Source organism: Grampus griseus (genome assembly GCF_964374135.1).
Source record: "Grampus griseus genome assembly, chromosome: 14".
NCBI lineage: Eukaryota > Metazoa > Chordata > Mammalia > Artiodactyla > Delphinidae > Grampus > Grampus griseus.
In genome coordinates, this window is record NC_139008.1 from 76276555 (window position 1) to 76299630 (window position 23076).

General features: G+C 49.5%; 1 protein-coding gene across 1 annotated transcript in view; it reads right to left on the bottom strand.

The window, feature by feature from the left end:
- PREX1 (phosphatidylinositol-3,4,5-trisphosphate dependent Rac exchange factor 1) overlaps window positions 1-21831 on the bottom strand; it is a 76757-nt gene extending 54926 nt beyond the window's left edge. The window contains exons 1-5 of the mRNA XM_082670845.1: window positions 21701-21831; window positions 14055-14188; window positions 8180-8298; window positions 6504-6653; window positions 4174-4321 (exon numbers count right to left, since the gene is read on the bottom strand). Coding sequence (XP_082526971.1) covers window positions 4174-4321; window positions 6504-6653; window positions 8180-8298; window positions 14055-14188; window positions 21701-21796 — 647 coding nt within the window. The 5' untranslated portion in view covers window positions 21797-21831. The remainder of the gene's footprint in view (window positions 1-4173; window positions 4322-6503; window positions 6654-8179; window positions 8299-14054; window positions 14189-21700) is intronic.
- Between the last annotated feature and the right edge of the window lie 1245 nt (window positions 21832-23076).

Consider the following 23076-nt stretch of genomic DNA (forward strand, 5'->3'; position numbering starts at 1 on the left):
TCTACTCATCCCCAATACAAGAATCCCATTTCTCTTGCCCGTCTCCTCCATGGCCTTGAGCTCCACAAGGGTAGGAACTGGGGGTTTTATGTTCATCCCTGTGACTCCACTGCCTGAGATGCTTCCGGGTGGTGTCTGCAGCAATGCCTGACGAATCATTATTGATCAGCTATTACGCGCTAATACCGTGTACCTGTGCCCACAGGTGGGTGAGACAGTGTGGCCTCTTGCACCTGGGTGCTCCCATTCTGGCAGACTTCAATTAATGAATGACATCTAACTCTGTCTAGAGTATAACCAAAGGCCTTCTTCTTCCAGGAAGCCTTCCCTGACTGCCCTGCCAGACAGACCATCACACCGTGTGCCCTGAGTTCTTAAAGCTGTGACAGTGCCCTCATCCCAGGCCTGTATAATGAGTTCATCCTCGCTCGCCTCACTCTCCCACGTAAACTCTTTCAATGGATTCCCAGAGCACCTGGGATAGAATCTGAACCCCTCACCCCTTACCTGCCTGATTTGGTCCCTGCTACCCCCTGTGGCCTCATCTCGACACCCCCCAGCCACTCACTCCCTCCAGCCACGCTGGCCTCCTCGCTGTTCCTCAATTTACTCAAGGCTCATTGCAGCCTTGGGGCTTTCGCACCTGCTATTCCCTCTGCCAGGAATGTTGTTCCCCCAGATCTTCTCATGGTTGGCTCTTGCTTGTCATCCAGATCTTGGTTAAAATGTCACCTCCCCCAAGAGGCCCTTCCTGACCACCCTGGCTGAAACCACACCCCCTTTCCTCACCTCCTCACATAAACCTACTTATTTCCTTAAAGCACTCATCAAGTCACTGAAATTCCCTTCCTTGTTTGTATTTATCTAGTTTCTGATTCCCCTACTGGCCTGTTGTCTCCACGAGGGCAGGGGTTTCCTCTGTCCTGTTCACTGCTTGCACACAGTAAGGGCTCAATAAACAATGACTGGGATAGATGAAGGAATCAATTTTGTCTCCCTAGAATCCGAGGATCCTAGAGGGCAAACGCCATGTTCCTCCCGTGAAGCCTCCACAGAAATACACAGATTTCGTTCCTTGGTTTTTCTTCACGTGGCATCCGTGAGCTTTCTCTCTGATGAGGGCAGAAACAGGCCACTCCTTAAGCTCCATCACATTTCCATCACTCTTGCCCACAATGTGCTGAGCATGTCACATGTGTTTTCTCTCTGTATCCTCCGACAATCCGGCAAGGCAAACATTTCATTCTCTCTCATTAATTGGTCATTTACTGAGGCTCAGAGAGGTTAAGAAACACCCAAAGTCACACAGCTAGAAGGCAGGGGAAGCAGGACTTGAGTCCAAGTCTGATTCAAAGCCTAACCCTTGAAGGTTATAAAGATAAATCAGACACTTTTTGTATTCCTGGAGTCCTCCATCTAGTAGAGACAGGTTACGATCAAGGAAAAACGAAATGTGCTGAATAGAGATAAAAATGGATAAACGCAGCAGAGTGTGGTGAGAGAAAGTACTGGGTTCAAATCCCAGCCCCCAATTTGTGCCCATGCGACCTTGTGTAGGACCTTTTCCCTCTCTGTGCCTCAGTGTCCTCACCCTTCAAATGGGAACAATGGCAGTAAACTGCCTCACAGTGTCACACAAAGATTAAAAGGCACGGCCACATGGCAGCACCTGGAGCAGAGAAAGGCTCCGCGATTGTGTCTCTGTGGCTGCTGGTTCCTTCCACTGGAGGGGGCCCGGGTGCTCCTGGAGGAGGAGCTGGGCCCTGACCAGGAAGGAGGAGGACCACGAGCCCGGGGCTGTGTGCAGAGCGAAGCCACACAAGGAGAGTTTTTATCAGCACGATCTCCTGCAGGAAGTCTGGTCCTTGAGGGCCCAATGATTGCCAAACAAGCTTCAATCCTGGCCCTGTTTCAAATGGGCAGTAAAAGAAATCTCCCCTAATCCTTCCTGAGGAGACAGAACACCCTGCTGAAGCCCTAATCACAGACAGGTTAGCCCATCCAGCTGGACTAAGCTCTCCAAAGGGTTTGGAAAGAGGTGGGGTGAGGGGGGGAGGTCCTCTGACCCTGGGGGGGCCGGAAGCAAACCCCTCCTCGAGAGAAACCTCCTTTCTGCCCAGGGATTAGGAATTAGCTGATGGAGACCATCCCGGCTGCCCCCTCCCTGCTTCCCACAGGTCTGGGGCCCACAGCCTCCCCTCCACAGACCCTCCCAGGGAACATGGAGCTGGGGTCAACTAACCCTGAGGGCAAAAGGGCAGCCTGACTCCAAGGCATCCAGGCCAACTCCAGGGGCCCAAACACCCCCAAAATCCCCTGCCTGCTGCCCCAAGCCATGACCAATCAGCTCCCCCTGGCCCCCTGCCCCCGGCTTCACACTGGCCTCCAGCTGCCCATCCAACATCTGTTCAATATGCGAACGTCTCCTGGGCATCTCGACCTTAACACGTGCAAACGGGCTCTGCATCTTCCCTCAGCTGGCTTCCAGATCACTGCACTCGCCAGCGTGCCTCCCACCCCTCTGCCCGCTCCCTCTCAGTCTCCTTTGCTGCTTCCTCCTCCGCCCCAGAGCCCAGTCTCTGCCTCATCCCTCTCTCTATCCATCCCCCTGCAGGATTTCATTCAGTCTCATGGCTTTGAAAACCATCTAAATGCCCACATCCCCTGCACTTAGGTCTCCAAGCCAGAACTTTTCTCCCCGGGTCAAGATTTCATATCCAACTAACAAGTCGACATCTCTGTCCGGGAGCCTGTCTCAGTGTAGGCATCCAAGTGGAGCCTCTGGGCTCTACTCCCACCCTCTGAAACCTGCCTCTGTCTCCCCTTTTGCAGCAATCAGCACTCCAGCCCTTCCAGGTGCTCAGGATCCTTAATTCCCTTTTTCTCCACCCCATGAGCCAATGCTGTCACCTTCCACATGATCCAGAATGCAACTACCTGCCCCCATCTCCATGGTGACTACCCTAGTCCACGGCACCTCTCACCTGGTCTACGGCAATACAATAATTACAGCCGCTTTTACCCCAGGACTCTTCAAAATCTTTTGGGAAGCGGGTGGGGTGTAAGTTAATAAATTCTCAACAAAATCCCAGCCTCACAGGCAAGCTTCTCTCCCCACAAGCTTCGTGCGGTCAGGAGCCCTTCTACCCTCTACCCTCTCCAGAGCACCGACCACTAGGTCTAACACACAGCAGGGCCTGGAAACAGCCTGATGGTTTCACAAGGAATGCATTTCTCCTGCTTCTCCCAATCCCCAGCCCGCTCCCCCAGGTGAATGAGATTTAAACGTGGGTTTAGGGTCCAATCCCATCTCACCTGTGCTCTGATCCTTTGATCCTTGGTTATAAAATAAGGGTGAGGAGTAATAATATTTTATTATTAGGAAATAACGTAATTCCCAGACAGAGAAATTGGAAGCCCTAAGTACTGAAACCATATGGACCTCCCCTTCCCCTTGTGTATCTCAGGAAGGGAGGCCTCACCAGACACCAACCCAGCCAACATCTTGATCTCAGACTTCCAGCCTCTAGAACTATGAGAAAATAAATTTCTATTGTTTAAGCTGCCATGACGGTGATAATTTGTTATGACAGTCCAAACAGGCTAATTCAAAGGTCTACATTTGCTCTTCCAAAACCTTTGACATCAACTCCCTGCATTAAATACCTTTCTGCTTGACATATCTAGAGGGGCTTCTCTTTGCTTGAATGCTAGAGCAGCGTTTTTCAATCCATGGTGGAAAACCCGCTCACAGTTTGTGAAATCAATTTCATGCGTTTCACTCAGCACTATTTTTGAAATGAATGAAGAAATGAGTAGAATAGAATAGAATAGAACAGAATAGACAGGTATTTTCAGAGTGTAACAAGCACAGTAAATTTTGTGAAACTTTGGCTTCAGTCATATATTACGTGAAGGTGTGTACCAGGTCACAATATAAAACTTACATTTTGCAGTGAGTTGTGGTCAAAACATTTGAAAGCCCTGATATGGGCACCCCACTGTCCTTGATCTCCAAGGACTGTTCCACAAGGATTCGAGGTGCCTTAGTGGCTCTGCCCATGGCGGAAGGGGCAGGGCTGGGAAAAGCCACGTGGGTGCAGAGGGTCTGCCCACCTCCAGCCTCCAGCCAAGACCCAGGGACACAGCAGAGGCCAGGATGGGGTCACTCACTTGCCAAGGAAGCACTTGGGGACGGTGCTCAGCTTTCTCCGACGGTCCTTGATCAGGTTCACCTTCTTGTTCATCATCATGTGGTAAAGCTTCTCCCCCTTCTCCGCGATCATGACGTACGCATCCCGTTCCATGCCCAGCTTCAGGCCTGCGGAGGGGACACGGTCAGCACCAGCGCTGGGGAGCAGAGCAGGCGGGCATGTGGTTCCTGAAAGCCTTTCCCCCAGCTGCCCCCAACTACCGCCACAGCCAGTGGTCACCCATAGAGCACTCTCTGCATGTCGGACACTGTTCTAGGCACCTGCCAGTGACCCCACACAAGACCTTGTAGAGGAGGGTGGGTAAGTCCCCCATTTCACAGATTGCAAAGCTGAGGTCCAGAGAGGCTAAGTCCCAGGGTAATAAGCAGTCGACCCTTCAACCTGAGAATGGGTTTCCAAATTCTGAGGTTATCAGAAAACCTACTGAGACCTTCCTTCCAGGCCAGGGATGGAAATTTCCCCGTTTCTCTAGACAATACACACAGACTATGATCCCAATCACTGCCCCATATTTTCTACCTGGACCCCATCCAATCCTGACAATAAGAGTAGTGACAAATAATAATAGCAAATGCTTTTATAGTGCCTACTCTATGCCACTTGATCCTCACAGGAAACCTACAAGGCAAGTTCCATTATCCCCATTTTACAGCTGAAGAAACTGAGGTCCTTAGAAATTAAGTTCCTGTCCAAGGTTGCCCATCTAGAAGTAGTGGAACCAGGATTTAGACCCTCAAGCTTGGCTCCAGATCTGTGCTCTTGACCACAGCATGTACCACGCCTGGAAACTCAGCCCTGAGCTCAGGGTTTGGGTGATACCCCGATTCTAACAACCAAGGCCTACTCAGGCCACACTCCACTCATGAGCACATATGTCCAGCACTGACCACAGCCATCCATTCCGACCACAAAGATACTGATCAGCCCCACCCAGGCCAGGCCACACCCCTGACCCCCACCCCCAGTCCTGACCACACACCCAGCCCTGATCCGTGTCAGAAGTCATAAACCTGCCCCAGCAGGGGCTAAGTTCAGTTGTTTACCTGGCCTAATGGAATTTTAATAAATTTTGATGCAACATTTAAAATCAAGACATGTCACCTAAAAATCCTGATGTCTAACTTCTCAAAAAAAAAAAAAAAAAAATTCAGTGGACCTGGCCATGCTGGGCCCATACTCATTCCTGAGAGATGATGGTGACTTGTACTTGGGTGGAAGCAGGGAGAGGACAGAAGTAGATGGCCCTGGCATGTGAGTGGAAGGCAGAATTAAAGGGACTTGATCTACTGAGTTTGGGGAGTCGGCAGACATCAGGGTGACACCAACGGTTGCAATCTGAGCTCCTGGATGACTGAAGGAGCCACTTACTGAGACGGGGAAGTCCAGGGAATGAGCGGGTTTGGGGCAGAAGACAGGGTGGAAATTAAGAATTCTGACTAGACATGGTAAGTGTGAGATGTTCACGACACATCCAAGTAGGGATTTCAAGAGAACAGAATATAGATATGGAGGAAACCGGGCCTCTGTTTTCTCCTCTGTAAAGCTGGGCGGTAGGTATCATTTTTAGGACCATGAGTCAAATCTGCAAGTATTTATCATCAAATCCAAACCTCATTTAGCAGCATTACAACCCTCTGCGGCAGGAGCTTTATCCCCATTTACCAGGCCACATCACTGAGGTCTGGAAAGCGGAAGCAACTCACCCCCAAACACACCATGGCCTCCCCTTCCGAGCACGGTGGTCTCTGTACAGCAGTTCAGAGTTTCCCACCCCCAAACTGCACCCAACTATCACCCAGCTCTGCACTTCCTAACGCAGGGGCCTCAGAAGTGCCTGGCCCAAGCATTCATACGACAGTTAGGGGCAGCCCCCGGGACCCTCCTCCCAAAGACTTGGTGAATGTCAAACAAAAAGAACCCCCGGTGAAGGGAACAGAAGCGTGGAGGGGACACAGGCACGTAGGGAGCATCTTGACTACTAACCCTCAAGGGTGAAGGAAGCAAAGAATCAGGATGATCAACTACATTGGCATGACCTTGGGCAATTCCCTTCCATGGGGCCTCAGTTTCCCCATCTGTCTGGCGGGCTAAACCAGATGAGCTGAGATCCCACCAAGTTCTAACAGTCCCAGAGCTCTCTGCCCCTTCAGAGACCTGCTTTCTGTAGCTCTGACCTTTCTGGAAAGGATCCTACACCCCTCCCCTAGACACAGCTCACTCTACAGAAGGGACGAGGCTGCAGGAAGCCATATACGCCCCAGGGATCTGGGGAAGCCCCCAGACACTCACTCTCGCGTTGCTCCCGCTCACGGATGATGGCATCCAGCCACTTCTGCTTCTCCTCCGCTGTCTTGGCCATGCAGACAAACCACTTGTTCTTGGCCGTGTTGTGGATCTTCCAGCCGTTGGTGACGGTGTAGCCATTGCTGTGATAATCCGCTGGCAAGGGAAGGAGGCAAAGCGGGGTCAGCAAGAGCTCAGCCATACAACCCAACATTCATCATTATATGCTTACGAGTGAGGTCACAGGACCAGCCCTTCCTCCTCCAGAAGGACAGGGCGGCAGAGGCATCAATGGCATCAGGATCTGGGAGTTGAACTTACTATCCTCCAGATGCTCCCTCTCCTATCTATTCTCTGGTGGGCAACAAAGACCTCAAGCAAAGAGCCTCCCACCCCCTCGATTGCAAAGGGAGACACCTTATGCCTCCTTGCCCATCTCATTCTGGCACTTGGGCTACATAAAACCCTAGTGTAAGCCTGATGATGCCAAGTCACGGGCCCTTACAGAGTGTTGGCTGGGATGGGAATTGGCAAACCTCTCTGAAAACAGGCTGACGTTATCCAGGAATGTTGCAGCCAGCTATACCCTGAATCTGAGGAGGGGTCCACAGGTTTCGTGAGACTGCCAAAGGGGTCTGTGGCTCAAAACCAATTCAGAACCCCTGTCCTGGACAAGCTCAAGGACAAAAACACCAAGAGGTGTACACACAAGAATACTCACAGGATCACTGTCTATAATGGTAAACGACAGAAACAACCCAAATGGCCCTCACAAAAGGAATGGGTAAACTGGGGACTATCTGTGCAAGAGAAAACTACACAGCAATGGAAACCGACAAGCTACAGAGAGCGACATGCAGAAACACGGATGACTCTCACCACCACGGGGCTGAGTGAAAGAAGCAAGATGCGAAAGAATATACAGTACACTTTATGACCATTTATACCATATAGAGAACAAACTAGTGGTTACCAGGGGGGAGAGGGAAGGGGGAAGGGACAAGATAGGGGTATGGGATTAAGAGATACAGACTACTACGTATAAAATAGATAAGCAACACGGATATATTGTACAGCACAGGGGAACACAGCCACTATTTTGTAGTAACTAAATGGAGTACAATCTATACAAATATTGAATCACTATGTTGTACACCTGAAACTAACAATGTTGTAAATCAACTAAACCTCAATTTAAAAAGAAAAAAAAAAGAATCCACATTTTGGGCCAGTGCTACCCAGAGAAACACAGTGAGAAGCAATAATAATAAGAAATACATGTATATAATTTTATATTTATTTGTAATCATATAACCATTTAAATAAGGTTCGAAAACAGAAATTTTAATTAAAATGTTTAGCAATGCATATTTAGGAGGTAAAAATATGTTTAAAAAGCAAGAAAATAATCATCACAAAATTCAGAGAGTGGTTACTTCTGGGGGAAGGAGGCACTGTGGCCAGGGAGGGGCGTGTGAGGGGCTTCTGGGGTGCAGGTAGCAGTTTATTTCTTAACCTGAATGGTGACCACCCAGGGGTTGGCTTTATGTGCATATGTTTTAGGCACTTTTCTGTGGACAGGTTATCTTTCCCGATCAAAGGAAAACACTGGTGAACCGCAGCAGAGACTGTGCTGTAGAGCAGGGGGGCTGGGCTCGGGCAGGGCATGGGTGGGGACCTACCTGTCCCATCCTCCACGTTCTCCACCTCCATGACTTCAGTGTTGATTCGACCCCGGAAGATATACAGGGAGCCGTTGATGGATTTGGTCCTCTTGGTGGATTTCTTGCTCCCAGTGACCCTGAAAGACAGTGGGAAGTCAATGTCCCCTATGCCTCCTCTCCTTGGGGCTCAACCGTCTTCAACAGAGCAAAGGGAAGCAAGGCAGTAACACAGAAGGGTGCCCGGGGACAGGAGAAGTGCGGAAACCAGGTCAGAAGTATGGCATTTTGGCTGGTGGTTGGGTGACTTGAGCAAGTCACTTTTCCACTCTCAGCCACAGCTTCCTCATCTGGAAAATGGGTTAATAGCCTTGCTGACCTCCCAGAGCTACTTCTGAGCCAACAGGAGATGTGGATGTGAAACCAACAAGAAGCAACAGAAACCCACTCTTCTAGGCTAGAAAATGGGTAGAGACTCTCAGGGTGTCTAACAAACAGGAACTTCCTGAAATAAAACCAGAATGGAAAGGAACTTGGAGTAGGAAGTCCATCCATCCATCCACTTACATCTACCTACCCACCATTCATTCATTCATTCATTCAGGTGAATTCTCTTGCTCACCCATTTAGTCACTCAACAAACAATCTGACCAGTGCTTCGTATGGGAAGGATACCAAGTTGGGACCAGGGGAGTCACTCACCCATGCATTCAACAGGCACTCAAGAAAATACCTGCTGGGCACCAAGCACTATCCTAGGTGCTAGGGCTGCAGCAGGGAACAAAACAAAGTCTCTGAGAATATACCTTCCAATACAGGAGGGCAGAAGGTACCCCGAAAGCCCTCCATCACGCCCCCTTCTGGTCACTACCCCCTGCAAGGGTAACCACTACCCTGACGTCTAAACTCATAGATTCACTCTGCCTGTTTTAGAACTTCACATACGTGGAATCGCACAGGGTGATGGTGATGGACATTTGGGTGCTTCCAGTTTGGTGCTGCTGGGAATGTTCTGGCACATGTCTCATGAAGAACATACGTGTGCATTTCTCCGGGTTATCTACCTAGGAGTTGAATTGCTCAGTTATAAGGAATGCATACGATCGGCTTTGGTAGATACTGCCAAGCCGTATCAATTCTCCCACCCCTAGCAGCAGAGGGACATTCCAGTTGCTCCACATCCTCCACAACTGGTATTTAATTTCTCATTTGGGCCATTCTGGCAGCAGAAAGGAGTGTCTCTAATAAAGATTTCATCTGTATTTCCCTGATGAATAATGAGGCCGAGCACTTTTTCATGTTTATGGGCCATCTGGTATCTTCCACTTGTGAAATGACTGTCCCTTGACCATTCTTCTGTTGGGTTGTCTGTCTTTTTCTTAATGATTTATAGCAGAGCTCGGCAAATTTCGTCTGAAAAAGGGCCAGAGAGTAAACATTTTCAATTGTGTGGGCCATATGGTCTCTGTTACAACTACTTAACTCAGCCCTTGAGGCAGGAGAGCCTCCACAGACAACACAAAAATGAATGGGCATGGCTGTGTGCCAATAAAACTTTATTTATAAAAATAGGCAGAGGGCCAAATTTGGCCTATATATTTTGGATATGAGTCCTTTGCAAAGTGGATTGCAAAGATCTTCTCCTCCTCTGTGGCTTGCCTTTTTACTCTCATCTTGGTGTCTTTTGATGAACAGAAGTTCTTAATTTTAAGGTAGTCTGATAAATCTATTTTTCCTTTATAATTATACTTTCTGTCCAATTTAAGAAATCTTTGCTTACCCCCAGATCATGAAGATAGCCTCCTATGCCTTCTTCTAGAAGCTTTATTGTTTTATCTTTCACAGTTAAACCAATAATCCATCTGAGGATGACTTCTGTATACTGTGTGAAGTAAGGGTTCAAGACTCATTTTTCCCACTGGATATCAAACCGACCAAGCACCATTTATTGCACCTCATTGGTGCTTCTGTTGAAATTCAAATGACTGCTTACATGTACGTCTGCTTCTGGATTCACTACTCCATTCCATTAATCTTTCTGTCTGTTTTTACACCAATACTACGTTGTCTTAATTACTATAGCTTTATAGTGAGCCGTGGTATCAGTAATAAAAGTCCTCCAGCTTTGTTCTTCTTCAAAACTGTCTTTAGCTATTTTTGTCTCTTTCTGTTTCCACGTAAATTTTAAAATCATTTACGTACCTATACACACAACCTCCCTCCTGGAATTTTTATCATAATTACATTGAGGTTCTGACCAACGTTTGATGAGAGAATGCAAAGCACTTGCTGGTGATGGGGGGTGAGGCAGGTCAGAATCAAGGACAACTAAGATTCTGGCCTGAGATCCTAGGTAAATGATGCCATTTACTGGGAATGACGACGACTCAAGGAGGAAAAGGTTTGGAGCAGGAATGAGCATTCATTTCATTACAATGAAAATGAAGAGTCTTGTTTTAGACCCAAGTTAAGGGTAAGCTGTCTGTGACACACCCAAGGGAAGACACAGATTTAGATCTTCTACCTTACATACCATGTGCCAGGCATCATTCTAACCACGTTACATGTTTTACCTTAATCTATAAAAAACACCTCATGAGACGGACACTGCTTTCATCCCCATTAAACAGACAGGAAAACAGAGGCACAAAGAGCTGACATAACTTGCCCAAGGTCACACAGCTTGCAAGCAGCAGCGTCTCTGAGTCTTTGACCACTACACGCTGCTGACGCCTCTAAGATGTTAAACAAGCAGTCGAGATACGTGAGACTTAGCTCTTCTGTGCCTCAGTTTCGCCTTCTGAAGAATGGGGAGGTGTGTTTTTAAAAACTCTCCCTTCCACTTCTGACATCCAAGGAGCCTCTGCTTTTGAACCAGACCAGAAGCACTCCGAGTCAGAGACCTCCCCTGACCCATAACCCGGAGAGGCAGTGCCTGGCATGGCCCAGGCAAAGACACGACCGTAGACAGACACCTACCAGCGTCCGGCGTTTCCTGTGACTACATCAGAGCCACGCTGCGAGTTCCATCCACCAATGCCCAATCCCTCTGAGACCTCTCGGAGCCCAGCCCTCTGGCTCCTGACCCAGAGCAGGGGCGGAGGCCGCCTGCCAGGTTCTCCCAGGCGACAGATGTGCCCTCTCCTTCTAGCCAGCCCAGCTCATTTGCAGGCCTGAGACAGGAAACGGCCTTACAAGAGTGCGTGCGCCCTAGACGACCCATTGGGTGTCCAGTACAATCGGCATCAGCTGCTACTGCTCCAGTGGAGGAAGGGCCCACGACAGGGTGACTGAAGGCTGAGCAAACGTGGCCCAGGCTGGGAGGTCACAGAGGCCTGAAGGGACATTCTGCTTTCTAAACCCCAGTGTTCTGGGACAAGTGCCTGCTTCAGGCAGCCCACGGCGGGTGGGGGGGAAGGGCTAGGGGTGGACGCTGGCAGTGGCCTTGGCATTGTCGAAGAAGGACTCTCAGGATGGCTCCAGTGAGAACAGGCAGGAAGCAAGGAGGAAGGAGAAGGGGGCATTGATGGGGGGATAGGAGGACATGAGACAGATGCAGACAGACTAACGGGAATAAAATATCAAATGAGAAAGAGACACACTGACCCAGCCACTCAGAGATGGTGAAAGAGGGAGATGGAGATCTCTGACCAGAAGGACCAAGTCCCAGAACAGGGAGGAAAGGGAGGAAGGGGAGGGGCCTGTGGCTAAAGCACCTACTATGTGCCAGGTGCTGCACCCGTGGGATCGCACTGAATAGGAACACATCACATGTGGAGGTAAGTTAACAGTAATGGCAGCTACTCCTTATTCTGGGCACTTACTATGTGCCAGGCACACTTAACATGTTTGCCCTTGTACACGGTACAAGATACATGATAATTCATCCTAGTTTACAGATGAGGAAACTGAAGCAAAGAGAGGCAAAGTCACAGAGCTAGAGAAATGGCTGAGCAGGGATTCAACAGTTGCTCTTAAGCAAACACTACTGTAAGAAGGGGTTTATCAACCTCATTTTACAGAAGAGAAAACTGAGGCTCAGAGAGGTCAGGCTGGAGGAGGAAGACCATGAGAAGCTTCCCCACACTCACACGGAAAGCCCTCATTCATCCTTGGAAAGGTTCCTCACCACCACCTTAGGAGGCCAGCAGAATCAGACAAGGAAAACGAGGCTCAGACAGACAGGAAGTGACAAGCCCAGAGCCACAAGGGAAGTTGGAGGTGATGCTGACAGTAGGACCCAGGATCTGGACCTCCCCTCAGCCCTAACTTTTGCTAGATAAAAGAGTAAAGAAGCCTCTGGAAAGTCACCATTTCATCCCTAAAACAAAATAACAGGAAGCTTAATTCAAAAAGGGCTGCACTGGTCAGTTGTCCTCTACCTCCTCAGCGAGAAAACTGAAAGGCAAGAATTCTCTTGGTCCACCAATCTACCCACCCACTCATGCATCCAACCATCCACTCGTGCCCCTACCCCTCCGTCTCCTAACTTTCCGTCTCTCCAATCATTCATCCACCTATCCATCAACTCAACCATCCTATCAACCAACCTCCCGTACCAGAGTCCAACCACCCTGGCAACTATCAACCAATCATCCTTCAACACACCCATCCAACTGATCATCCCTCCACTGATCTCCAAACCTCCACCACCCACTCAGCCTCCCAAGTTTATGACCATCCAACCATCCATCCATCTACCCATTCACTCAACAAACCATACATAAAGACCCCAACACGCCTTTCACTTAAATACACCTGTCCTAGGGACTTCCACGGTAGTGCAGTGGTTAAGACTCTGCACTCCCAATGCAGGGGGGCCTGGGTTCAATCCCTGGTCAGGGAACTAGATCCCACAACTAAGGAGCCCACGAGCCATAACTAAGACCTGGCACAACCAAATAAAAATAAATAAATACATATTTAAATAAATAAATAAATATAACCTCTGCCGGCTCATCATGTCTTCATTTCCATTTCTCCAACTACCCAAACATTCACAGATTCCCCCAACTTTCTACCTATCCCTCCATCCAGCCATCTCCTAAATCTCCAACCACTTGACTGCTCACTCATTCATCTACTCGTTCATCCAACCACGAATCAATTTATACACACATAGACAATCACTCCCATTCATCTCCCAAACCTGCAACTACCCATCTATCCCTCCTCCCATTTGCCCACACATCCAACCACACATACATCCGCATCAGTCTACCACTCATCCACCCATCCGTTCACGCTACAAAGTTTAAGAAGCTCCAGTGAAAGACACAAAGATGACAAAGATACTATCTTTCCCTCAAAAAACTTAACAGGAGAGGACTTCCCTCCCCTCAAACCATCTACCTTTGGATCTTAGAATCACAGGATTCTGGTGGCACAAAGACTCTCCAAACTTCCATGATCGTCTCGACCTACACTGTCCACTGTGGCAGCCACAAGCCACAGGCGGCTACTGAACACTTAAAAGGTGCCTAGTACAAATTGAGATGTGCTATAAGTGTAACATATAGACTAGATTTTGAAGCTTTAGTGTAAATTTTTAAAAAGAATGCAAAATACCTATTTAATAAATTTTTAAGTTAAGTTGAAATAATAATATTTGGGCACATATTGGGGTAAATGAAATGTTATTTAAATTCATTCCACCTATTTCTTTTGCTCTTTGTAACGTGATTACCAGAAAATTTTAAATAACCTATGTTCTTGAATAGTGCTGATCTAGAACAAATCCCTGAACTCAGAAGAGAAAAGGGAGGCCTAGAGAGGGAAGTGACAAGCCTATGTCAAGAGTTCAACCCAATCCCAGCCTCCCGGCCCACCCGGGCAGCCCTGTCCCAGTCTCCCAGCCCACCCGGGCAGCCCTGTCCCAGTCTCCCCAGCAACTCACCTGGATTTCCGCTTGCAATAGACAAGGAGGTTGTCAAAGAGGAAGAAGGCTCTCTCCTGGATATTGCCGGCAGAGATTTTTAACAAAGTCCCTTGCAGGAGGAGCTGGGTGCAGATGTCCGTGAGGTTGGAGCCCTGGGAGAGCGATGGGGGGTTGCGGTGCATGAGCTGGCAAATGCAGGAGCTCCCCTGGGAATGCCCCCCTTCCTTCCCACACACAGAACCTGCCCCTGCCTCCCTCGCACCCCCAAAATCTCAATGCACCACTGGAGGCGCATCTGTGAGCAGACAGAAACCCAACACAGCCTGATCGATGGCTTCCGTCTGGTGAGTGTGCCAGGACAACGCTGGCAGGAGCACACACAGATGACCATTTCACAGAACAGGGGCTTGGGGCTCAGCGAGGTGAAAGGACTCATTCAGCTCACACGGCCCTAGTGGACATCTGGTTTTGTTATGGGTTTTGTTTGGTTGGGTTTTTGCCTCTCTTCTCCCCCCTTTATTTATTCGTGTCTTGACTTGTTACTTTATCTCCTCCACAAGAATGCCACTTCCATAAGGACAGGAAGCATTATCAAGCATCTATCAAGCATTTGCCACGGTATTCCCAGCACCTACTACACTCTCTGGCACACAGTAGGTGCTCAATAAATGCTTGCAGAACAGGTGACCAATGCAATGTGAGTTCCACCAGGGGCAGAGGATTCTGAGAGCACCCTCTCTAGCTCAGGACGTGAGAATAGACGGGAACAGTTCCCAAATTCTACCTGGTCATCTATGCTAAATGACCAAGATGTTAGGTGTGCATGACGTTCACTGAACCTCCATGGGGTTCAGGGCGATGTGGTCAGGAAAGGCACCGGGGAGGAGCAAGATGGGCCTGGGAGGATGGCGAAGATAAAGAGGCTGAGGATAGGGATAGGCAAGGTCCCTGCTGGGAGGAATCCTCAGAGCCAGGGACCACACAGATCCATCTGGAACTCTGGGGGGACCAAGGCAGGGGCAGAGAGATCCCAAAGTGCTAACAGAGACGAAGCTGGAAAGAGACCTTGGAGGGCACAGAATGCCGGCTAAGGAAGCCCCCGGAGGGTCCCCAAATCCGTGCTCCTCTTCCGTCATAGGCACGGAGTTTCAGCTGGCACATGGCTGCCCAACCACAGACTCCACCTCCCAGCATCCCTTGTGCCAGGCGTGGTCACGTGACCACATTATGGCCAGTATGCCTCACTTCTACATCATTTCCTTGAGAAAACTGCCTCCCTCCCTTTCCTCTCTTCCCTCCTCTTGCCATAGGCTGGAAGATGGCCACGGTAGTGGAATACAATGCAGCAAAGGACGGAGGAAGGCGTTGGAAGGGACCAGGGTCCGAATGGAGCAGAGGTGCCCCACCCCAAGCCTGCATCACTACTGAGAAATAAACTTTTATCTCATTTAAGCCACTGAAGTCTCTCTTTCTTACAGCCGCCAACTTTAAATACTTGATGTACTTTTAAATACAACAAGATAAGGTTGGAGGCCCCATCCACAGGTGGGCAAGGGGGTGCCTCTGACATTTAGGCCCAGGGGATATTATGCAAAAGTGGTATTTTAGGGGAAATTCATTTCACCGACCTGCAGATCACAACAAAGAGACGTGATGCTACCTCTGCCTGGAAAGGAACTTGGGGAGGAAAGAAGGAGAATTCTTCATAGAATCTCCTTCCCCAGACACTCAACGCCCAGAACTGACAAGGAGTTCGTACCCCAGAAAGATCTGCTGACTCAATTATTTCTGATACCCAGTATGGGAAACTGGTTTTGGCAACTCAGAAATCAGGCTGTTTTCTAACTGCCCACTGCAGTCTCCCCAGCTGCCGTCAAAGTCGGTTTGCTCTGTGCCCACGGGCCGGCTAGAAGCAGCAAATCCATTTGCCCAATGGTGCCAGAGACCCTCTCTGGGGCCCACTCGGGGTCCTGGGGAACCAGCTTCTTTGCAATCAAGAGCTGTGCAGCCCAGGACAGAAGCACACGCCCGTTAACAGAAATCACAGCCTGGACGCTTGCGTGCCACAGGCAGATGTGTGATGCCCACAGCACAGCGACCCAGCGAGGTAGCACCCCTGCTGCCCTGGGGCTAGGGGATGAAGAGCCCCTTGGAGCCCAGCATCCTTGCAAACAGGGAGAGTGTGATTCCCTGGTAGATAAGACTCCATCAGTGGCCCATGGGCCAGCTCAGAGCACAGAGCAACTCAACAGTTCCTTCGAGACCATGTGCTTCCTGTCTCCTCCACCTCACTCATGTCCACCCACCAGCCCTTCCAGGCTCCAAAGGGAGATTTTGGCTGCTTGTACAGTAAGTCTCCTACATACGAATCTTCAAGTTGCGAACTTTCAAAGATGCGAACATGTGTTTGCATGTCCAATCACATAACTTAGTTTTCATGTCTGGCGTTATCTGTAAAAGTTGGGTACTGGGCTTCCCTGGTGGCACAGTGGTTAGGAATTCGCCTGCCAATGCAGGGGACACGGGTTCAAGCCCTGGTCCGGGAAGATCCCACATGCCGCGGAGCAACTAAGCCCGTGCGCCACAACTACTGAGCCTGTGCTCAGAGCCCGTGAGCCACGACTGCTGAGCCTGCGTGCCACAACTACTGAGCCTGCGCTCTAGAGCCCATGCTCCGCAACAAGAGAAGCCACCGCAATGAGAAGCCCGCGCACCGCAAGGAAGAGTAGCCCCCATTCTCTGCAACTAGAGAAAGCCCGCACGTGGCAATTAAGACCCAACGCAGCCAAAAATAAATAAATTAAAAAAAAAAAAGTTGGGTACCTAGGCTAACTTTGTTGGACTCGTGAACAAACTGGACTAACAAACACACTCTTGGAATGGAACTCTTTCGTATGTACTGTATATGAACCTAGTACCTGGCCCAGCTGTAGGGCCCAAGAGCCTGGAGGTCACACAGACCTAGACCAATGTCAGGGGACGGCAGAGAAGAAGCACACCCAGCCTGGGAAGCTGCCTCCCTGGCCTTGGCCAAGGACCACCCAGCAAACTGCATCTGAAATGCCAAGGACACTACGGAGGGAGGTCCCTTCCATCCCAGGCCTGCTAAGAAGCCCAGCTGACGCTCGGTTTCCCCGGAATCCTTGAACCCAGGTCAGGGGTGGTGCTAAGGATCAGCTACACAGGGAAGAGGCTGAGCACCACGGTGTCCCCCAGTCAGGGCTGGAGTCCTCTTTCAGACGGTGCAGAACTGAAGTGGTGACACTCAGAGAAGACGACAAAAGCTAACACAGGCACAGGGCTCACCACCCACCAACTCCAGCTCTAAGGATCTTACAAAACTCCGTTAACCCTTACGACTCTCATTTTACAGAGGAGGAAGCTGAGGCACGGGGCAGTGAAGTGACTTGTTCAAGGTCATAGGGATGGTCAGTGAGTGAGCTGGGACCTGAACCCAGACAGGTGGTCCCACCATCCTAGCCACTCACCTCTACTACCCTGTGCTGCCTCCTAGAAGGTAACCTGAAGGTTTTTTTACGCAGCTGTTGGTCTAGAGCAGGGGTCTTCGAAGGGGTGAGAGCACAAGGCATCCCAGGGAGGGTGGGAAGAACATACAAGAACTTCTGGTTATGGTCCTTGTTTTTAATGGTCTTATGTTTCCTCACCCCTATTTCCTTCTGTCCCTCGTGGGTGAGTGCAGTTGATGGTCTCTTAAAGCAGGGCTTCCAGAGCCAGCAAGAGTGGTGTGTTCTATTTCTTTCTTATTAAGAACATGCACTTCTTTTTATGACCGTGAGCTTCTCACGAATGTCTGCGGGGCCCAACGTCCGGAGTGTCCCTCTGCAGGAGGGTCAGCCCACACTGGTATGAGCCCTAGGCAAAGTTGCATGATGTTTTCTCATCTAAAAATAATGAAGAAAGAAATCCTGCTTTGCTGCCACGGCTCCTCCTGACGTTTATTGAGCGCTTCCTCTGATCCGATAAAGAAAGCACCGTTCTGAGCGCTTTGCATGTATCCACTCCCTGAATCCTCAAGTGACCCGTGGGGCATCCTGCCATTAGCCAGACTGTACAGATGAGGAAACTGAGGCAAAGGTACCCCACCAAGCAGAGGGGGTGGGCTCATACACTCACATCCACAGTATTGCGACATACTCCCATTTACTTGTGCTCAGTAAAATGGATTTATGGATTAACTTATCCAGTTTTAACTAAACCAGTCCCACAACTAAAAAGGACAATTGGCTTACAGAGGATCAGGCCAAAAAAAAAAACAACCCGGAGATTGGAGATCAAACTAATGCTGCAAGCCCAAGCACACAGCAAGAAAGTGGCCAAGAAAAGACTCCCCCTCCTCCAGAAATAAGTCCCTTGTCAGCCATATTCCAAGAGAGATGACAGCCCTCTAATCAGATTGGCAAGAGGTCAAACAAAAAGATTAGAAAGCGGGCTTCCCTGGTGGCGCAGTGGTTGGGAGTCCGCCTGCCGATGCAGGGGACGCGGGTTCGTGCCCTGGCCTGGGAGGATCCCACGTGCCGCGGAGCGGCTGGGCCCGTGAGCCATGGCCGCTGGGCCTGCGTGTCTGGAGCCTGTGCTCCGCAACGGGAGAGGCCACATCAGTGAGAGGCCCGCGTACCGCAAAAAAAAAAAAAAAAGATTAGAAAGGATCAAGGAGAGAATCAGAAATCAGGATTTGCAACCACCATCGTTCACTGTGAACTACACCTGTAAGTCACACTGTCCCCTGAGGTTCTAACTACTGAGGGCATGAAGCTATTACAAGCAGCTTCACTGTTAAACATTATTTTTTCTAGCTAGAATGTATTATTTTCCCAAGTCATCTTGAGGATTAAACTTAAAAACCTTTCTACTATACAGAAAACCATTTCACATTTTCCGAAGAACATACATGTTCTACCCTTCGCTTGACCCTCACAACGACGCCAGGAGATAACTTCAGAGATGTTATTTCTGAAATTAGACAAGTAGGGGAAAATGAGGCCAGGAGAGTAGGACAAACTTGTAAGGCAGGATAATCTGTAAGTTAAAAGGCTGGGGGCTTCCCTGGTGGCACAGTGGTTAAGAATCCGCCTACCAATGCAGGGGACACAGGTTCGAGCCCTGGTCCGGGAAGATCTCACATGCCACGGAGCAACTAAGCCTGTGCGCCACAGCTACTGAGCCTGTGCTCTAGAGACTGCAAGCTCCAACTACTGAGCCCATGCGCCACAACTACTGAAGCCCGCGTGCCTCGAATCTGTGCTCTACAACAACAGAAGCCACTGAAATGAGAAGCCCGTGCACTGCGACAAAGAGTAGCCCCTGCTCGCCGCAACTAGAGAAAGCCCACGTGCAGCAACGAAGACCCAATGCAGCCAAAAATAAATAAATTAATTACATAAATTAAAAAAAAAAAGGCTGGGCACCAAAGCCAAGGCCCTGCACGTCAGTTTTCTCATCTGTAAAATAGGGATAACAACTGCCCTCTCTTCTAGCGTTGGAAATGTGTAATAGGTGCTCAGTAAATTGTCAGCAATTCTTATTCTACGTCACTTTATTTCCCACTTTACCCAGCGACAGAGATCAAAACAAGGGCCACTCTCAAACTGCAGATAGTTCAGGGTCAACAAGGACCCCAAAGACCCTTAGTTCCTATTTCCCTAGGCCCTTACCAGGAGGCATCTGGAAATCACTTCTGCTCTGCCTGCCAAATCGCTTGCTTAATACTCTCTCCATAGGGGCTCACGTGAGAAATTTCCCTTCTAGCTGGATGCCAGGAAACTCTCTGTCACCCAGAAGAACTGCTCAGCTTGTTCCTTTTTTGACAATGAATGTTGAGTAACTTCGGTGTCCTGCTCTTTTTACCTTGGCTGCCAGGAAGCTCAAAGCCCAAACAGGCAGATGTTTAAACGTGTCCACTCTATGTGCTCTTTAGGTCAGCATATTTGCCGAAAGTGACGCACTTCTGGCCAATGAGTTGGAAAGGTCTTCTGGGAAAGGTTTTCCTCCACTAGGGAGGAGAGCTCCCCCTCACTGCCCTGGCCAAGCCCCTGTCTCCTCCTGCTTTGGAACACATGATGCCTGGAGCTGCTGCCATCATGGAACCATAGAGGGGAAGGCTGAGAGGATCACAAGAAACCAAATCAGAGCTCTGACATCATGAAGGTGAAATGTGATTCCTCAGAGGACACATCCTGACACAATTTTCAGGTGCAGGAACAGAAACCAAGCTATGCATTTTAAGCAGAAAGAAATGAGGGCCTTATCCAATCCTTGGAGGGGTTAGAAGAGCCTAGAATCACAGCTGCCAGAAAAACCAAGAACACTGTAGAACTGGCCCTCCAGGGAAGCCACTGCCCCTGCTCCAACTGGGGAAAAGGAGAATCAGACCACCACCTGCCCGAGCTGATATTCTAGGGAAATGCTGTCCAAGCTGCTTCCAGGCCCTCAGAAGCTGCTGCCTCAACTCTCAGCTACAAAGCCACCCCATCCTGCTAGATACTCACCACCAACAACACAATGGATGCCCTTCCTCTTGACACTCAGAAGCTGGAAACCGGGCCCTCTGCAAATGCTATCACAGAAAGTCAAACACAACCACGGCTGTGCTTTGCTGCACCAACAGCACAAGGGTGGCCTCCGTCCCACTCCTGCTTTCCAAATCTCGAGCAGCTGGATCTGATCTTGGCCAATCATATCCCAAACCTGAGCTACAAAGGAGTCTGAGAAATGCAACTATTTGTTCTCCAGCCGGGGCGGGAAGGCCAGGCAGAGGAGAGTGGGTACATGACAAACACTAATCCACAACACCCACCTCCTCCAGAGCACAGGTCCTTCCCCTTTGCAGCCATACCCTCAACCTCGCAGCTATACAGTCTCATTTAGGACTCCCCAACACAGGGAGATGAAGTGGAAATCCCAAATGCAGCCAGTGCCAGCACATCCAAAGGGTCTAAGGCAGATGATTCAGAGAAGTATCTGCGTCCAAGAGTCGTTCCTCCTTAGTCTTCATCTCCCATTCCAGCTGTACTTACTCGGATATTGACTTTTTTATTGATTCAGATTTTCCCATTTCATTCTACAGATCTTTTAGGACAGCTCTAATAATTTAAGGAAGACACAACAGAAGATCTCAAGAATCCCATCCCTTAATAATCATCATCATAGTAATAATATCCATACCTATCACTTATTGAGTACCGACTATATGCAGGTATAGATAAGGAAACCGAAGTTCAGAGAAGTTAAGACATTTGCCTACAGTCACCCAGTAAGGGAGTGTCAAAGACAGAATTCTATCCTGGAGTGAACCCTTAAAAGCTACCCTTGACCTTGGCATCAAAAGCTCAAGGGACACCAGGCAGACAGGCAACATGTGAAGGAGAGTGACTGGGGATGGAGGAAAACTAGAGGCTCCAGAGGCTGTTGCCATGGAAAATGGGGGCTCAGTGTTACCAATTTTTTAAGAGAAACTTTAAATCTAGACTTTTATGTGGACCTAACTGAAAAATAATTAAACTGTTTTTTTTTTTTTGCAAACACCATGGAGGCCAAACAAAATACGCTACAGGCCAAATCTGGTGCCCAGACCACAGTCTGAACCCAAGTTGTGCACCCTCCGGGCCCGTCCCCAGCCCAGAAGGTTCCTCCTGCCCCAGACACACCTCCCAGCCTTCGATGTGCGACTGCAGCTGCTCCAGGGCCTCCAGCTTCTCCATCTGCCTCTTGGTCTCGTTGATGTTGGAACAGACGGTCTTCATGGCCTGCAGGGCGCTCTGGACCGCGGGGTGGTCGGGGTGCTTGCCGGGGGTCCTCTTGGCGAGTTCCTAGGGTAGAGGAGAGGGCAGGAATGAGGGACATCAACCCAGAGGGCACCAAACAGCCTCCAGGACACCCGGGCCTGAACCAAGTCCCAGCTCTACTCTGGACAAAAGGTGTGATCTGGAGCTGGAGAACATCACTCATTCATTCATTCATTCATTCATTCATTCATTTAATAAATGTCCCCTGAGCAGCTCCTCCACAACAGGCACTGTTCTGGAGTCTGTGGACAAATTTGTTAATAAAACAGAAAAATTCCTTATCTGGTGGCTATTACATTCTAATAAAGGAGGTGGGCCAAAATTAAGAAAAATCAGTGACAAATATTACAAAGACACATCAGAATGAGGGGCTAGAAGGTCCTGGGAAAGGAGGTGTTCTTTCAAATAGGGAGGTCAAGGAAGCCCCTCTGAGGGGGTGACATCTGAACAGAGAGTCTGGATAAAGGAAGGGAGAGAGTCCTGCAAAAATCTGGGGGAAGGGCATGCCTGGTAACAGGAACAGCAAACGCAAAGGGGCATGGTGGGAGTGTATGGGGTCTGTAAGGGAAATAGCCAGGAGGCAGTGTGGCTGGAGGAGAGTAAATGCGAGAGAGAAGGAGAAAGAAAGAGACAGAGACCAGTTGGCCAGAGAGGTGGCCATAGACACTGCCTCTCCCCAGCCCCCAGTTTTTCTCATCTGTAAAATGGGTATAAAGAACCCCTTGCCTTCACAGGGACGTGGAGGAAACATGTAAAGAGGACAAAGACGCCAGTCGGGGGCTTAATCCGCAAGCCCCTCTCCCACTGTTTCTCACTCTCATCTCGCACCTCACCACCGGCACAGGCTGGGACACTCTAAAGGTCAGGCTGGTCTTAATCAAAGGGTTTCAGCCCCATAGTAAGTGTGATGAGAAAGGAACTGAGACGGCAGAGACCAGCTGGGTCTCAAGATATCAGGGAAGATTTTCAGGCTGCGTCACGCCTGCAGAGATAAGTTTCTCTAATCATCCTGCTCTGACATGCTCAGATGTTCCAGTATCTCTCCATCTCTCTGCTCCCTCAAAAATCACAGACATGACACTCCAGTGGGCTGGTTCCCAGTACAGTCCCACATGGGTTCCAGGGCTAGCTCCGCCACTGGGCGGCTGGGTGACCTCGGGCCAGATGCCCTCCATGCCCAGCCTCAGGTTCATCGACTGAAAACCAGTGATGTGGGGGAGGATGGTGACGATGAGCCT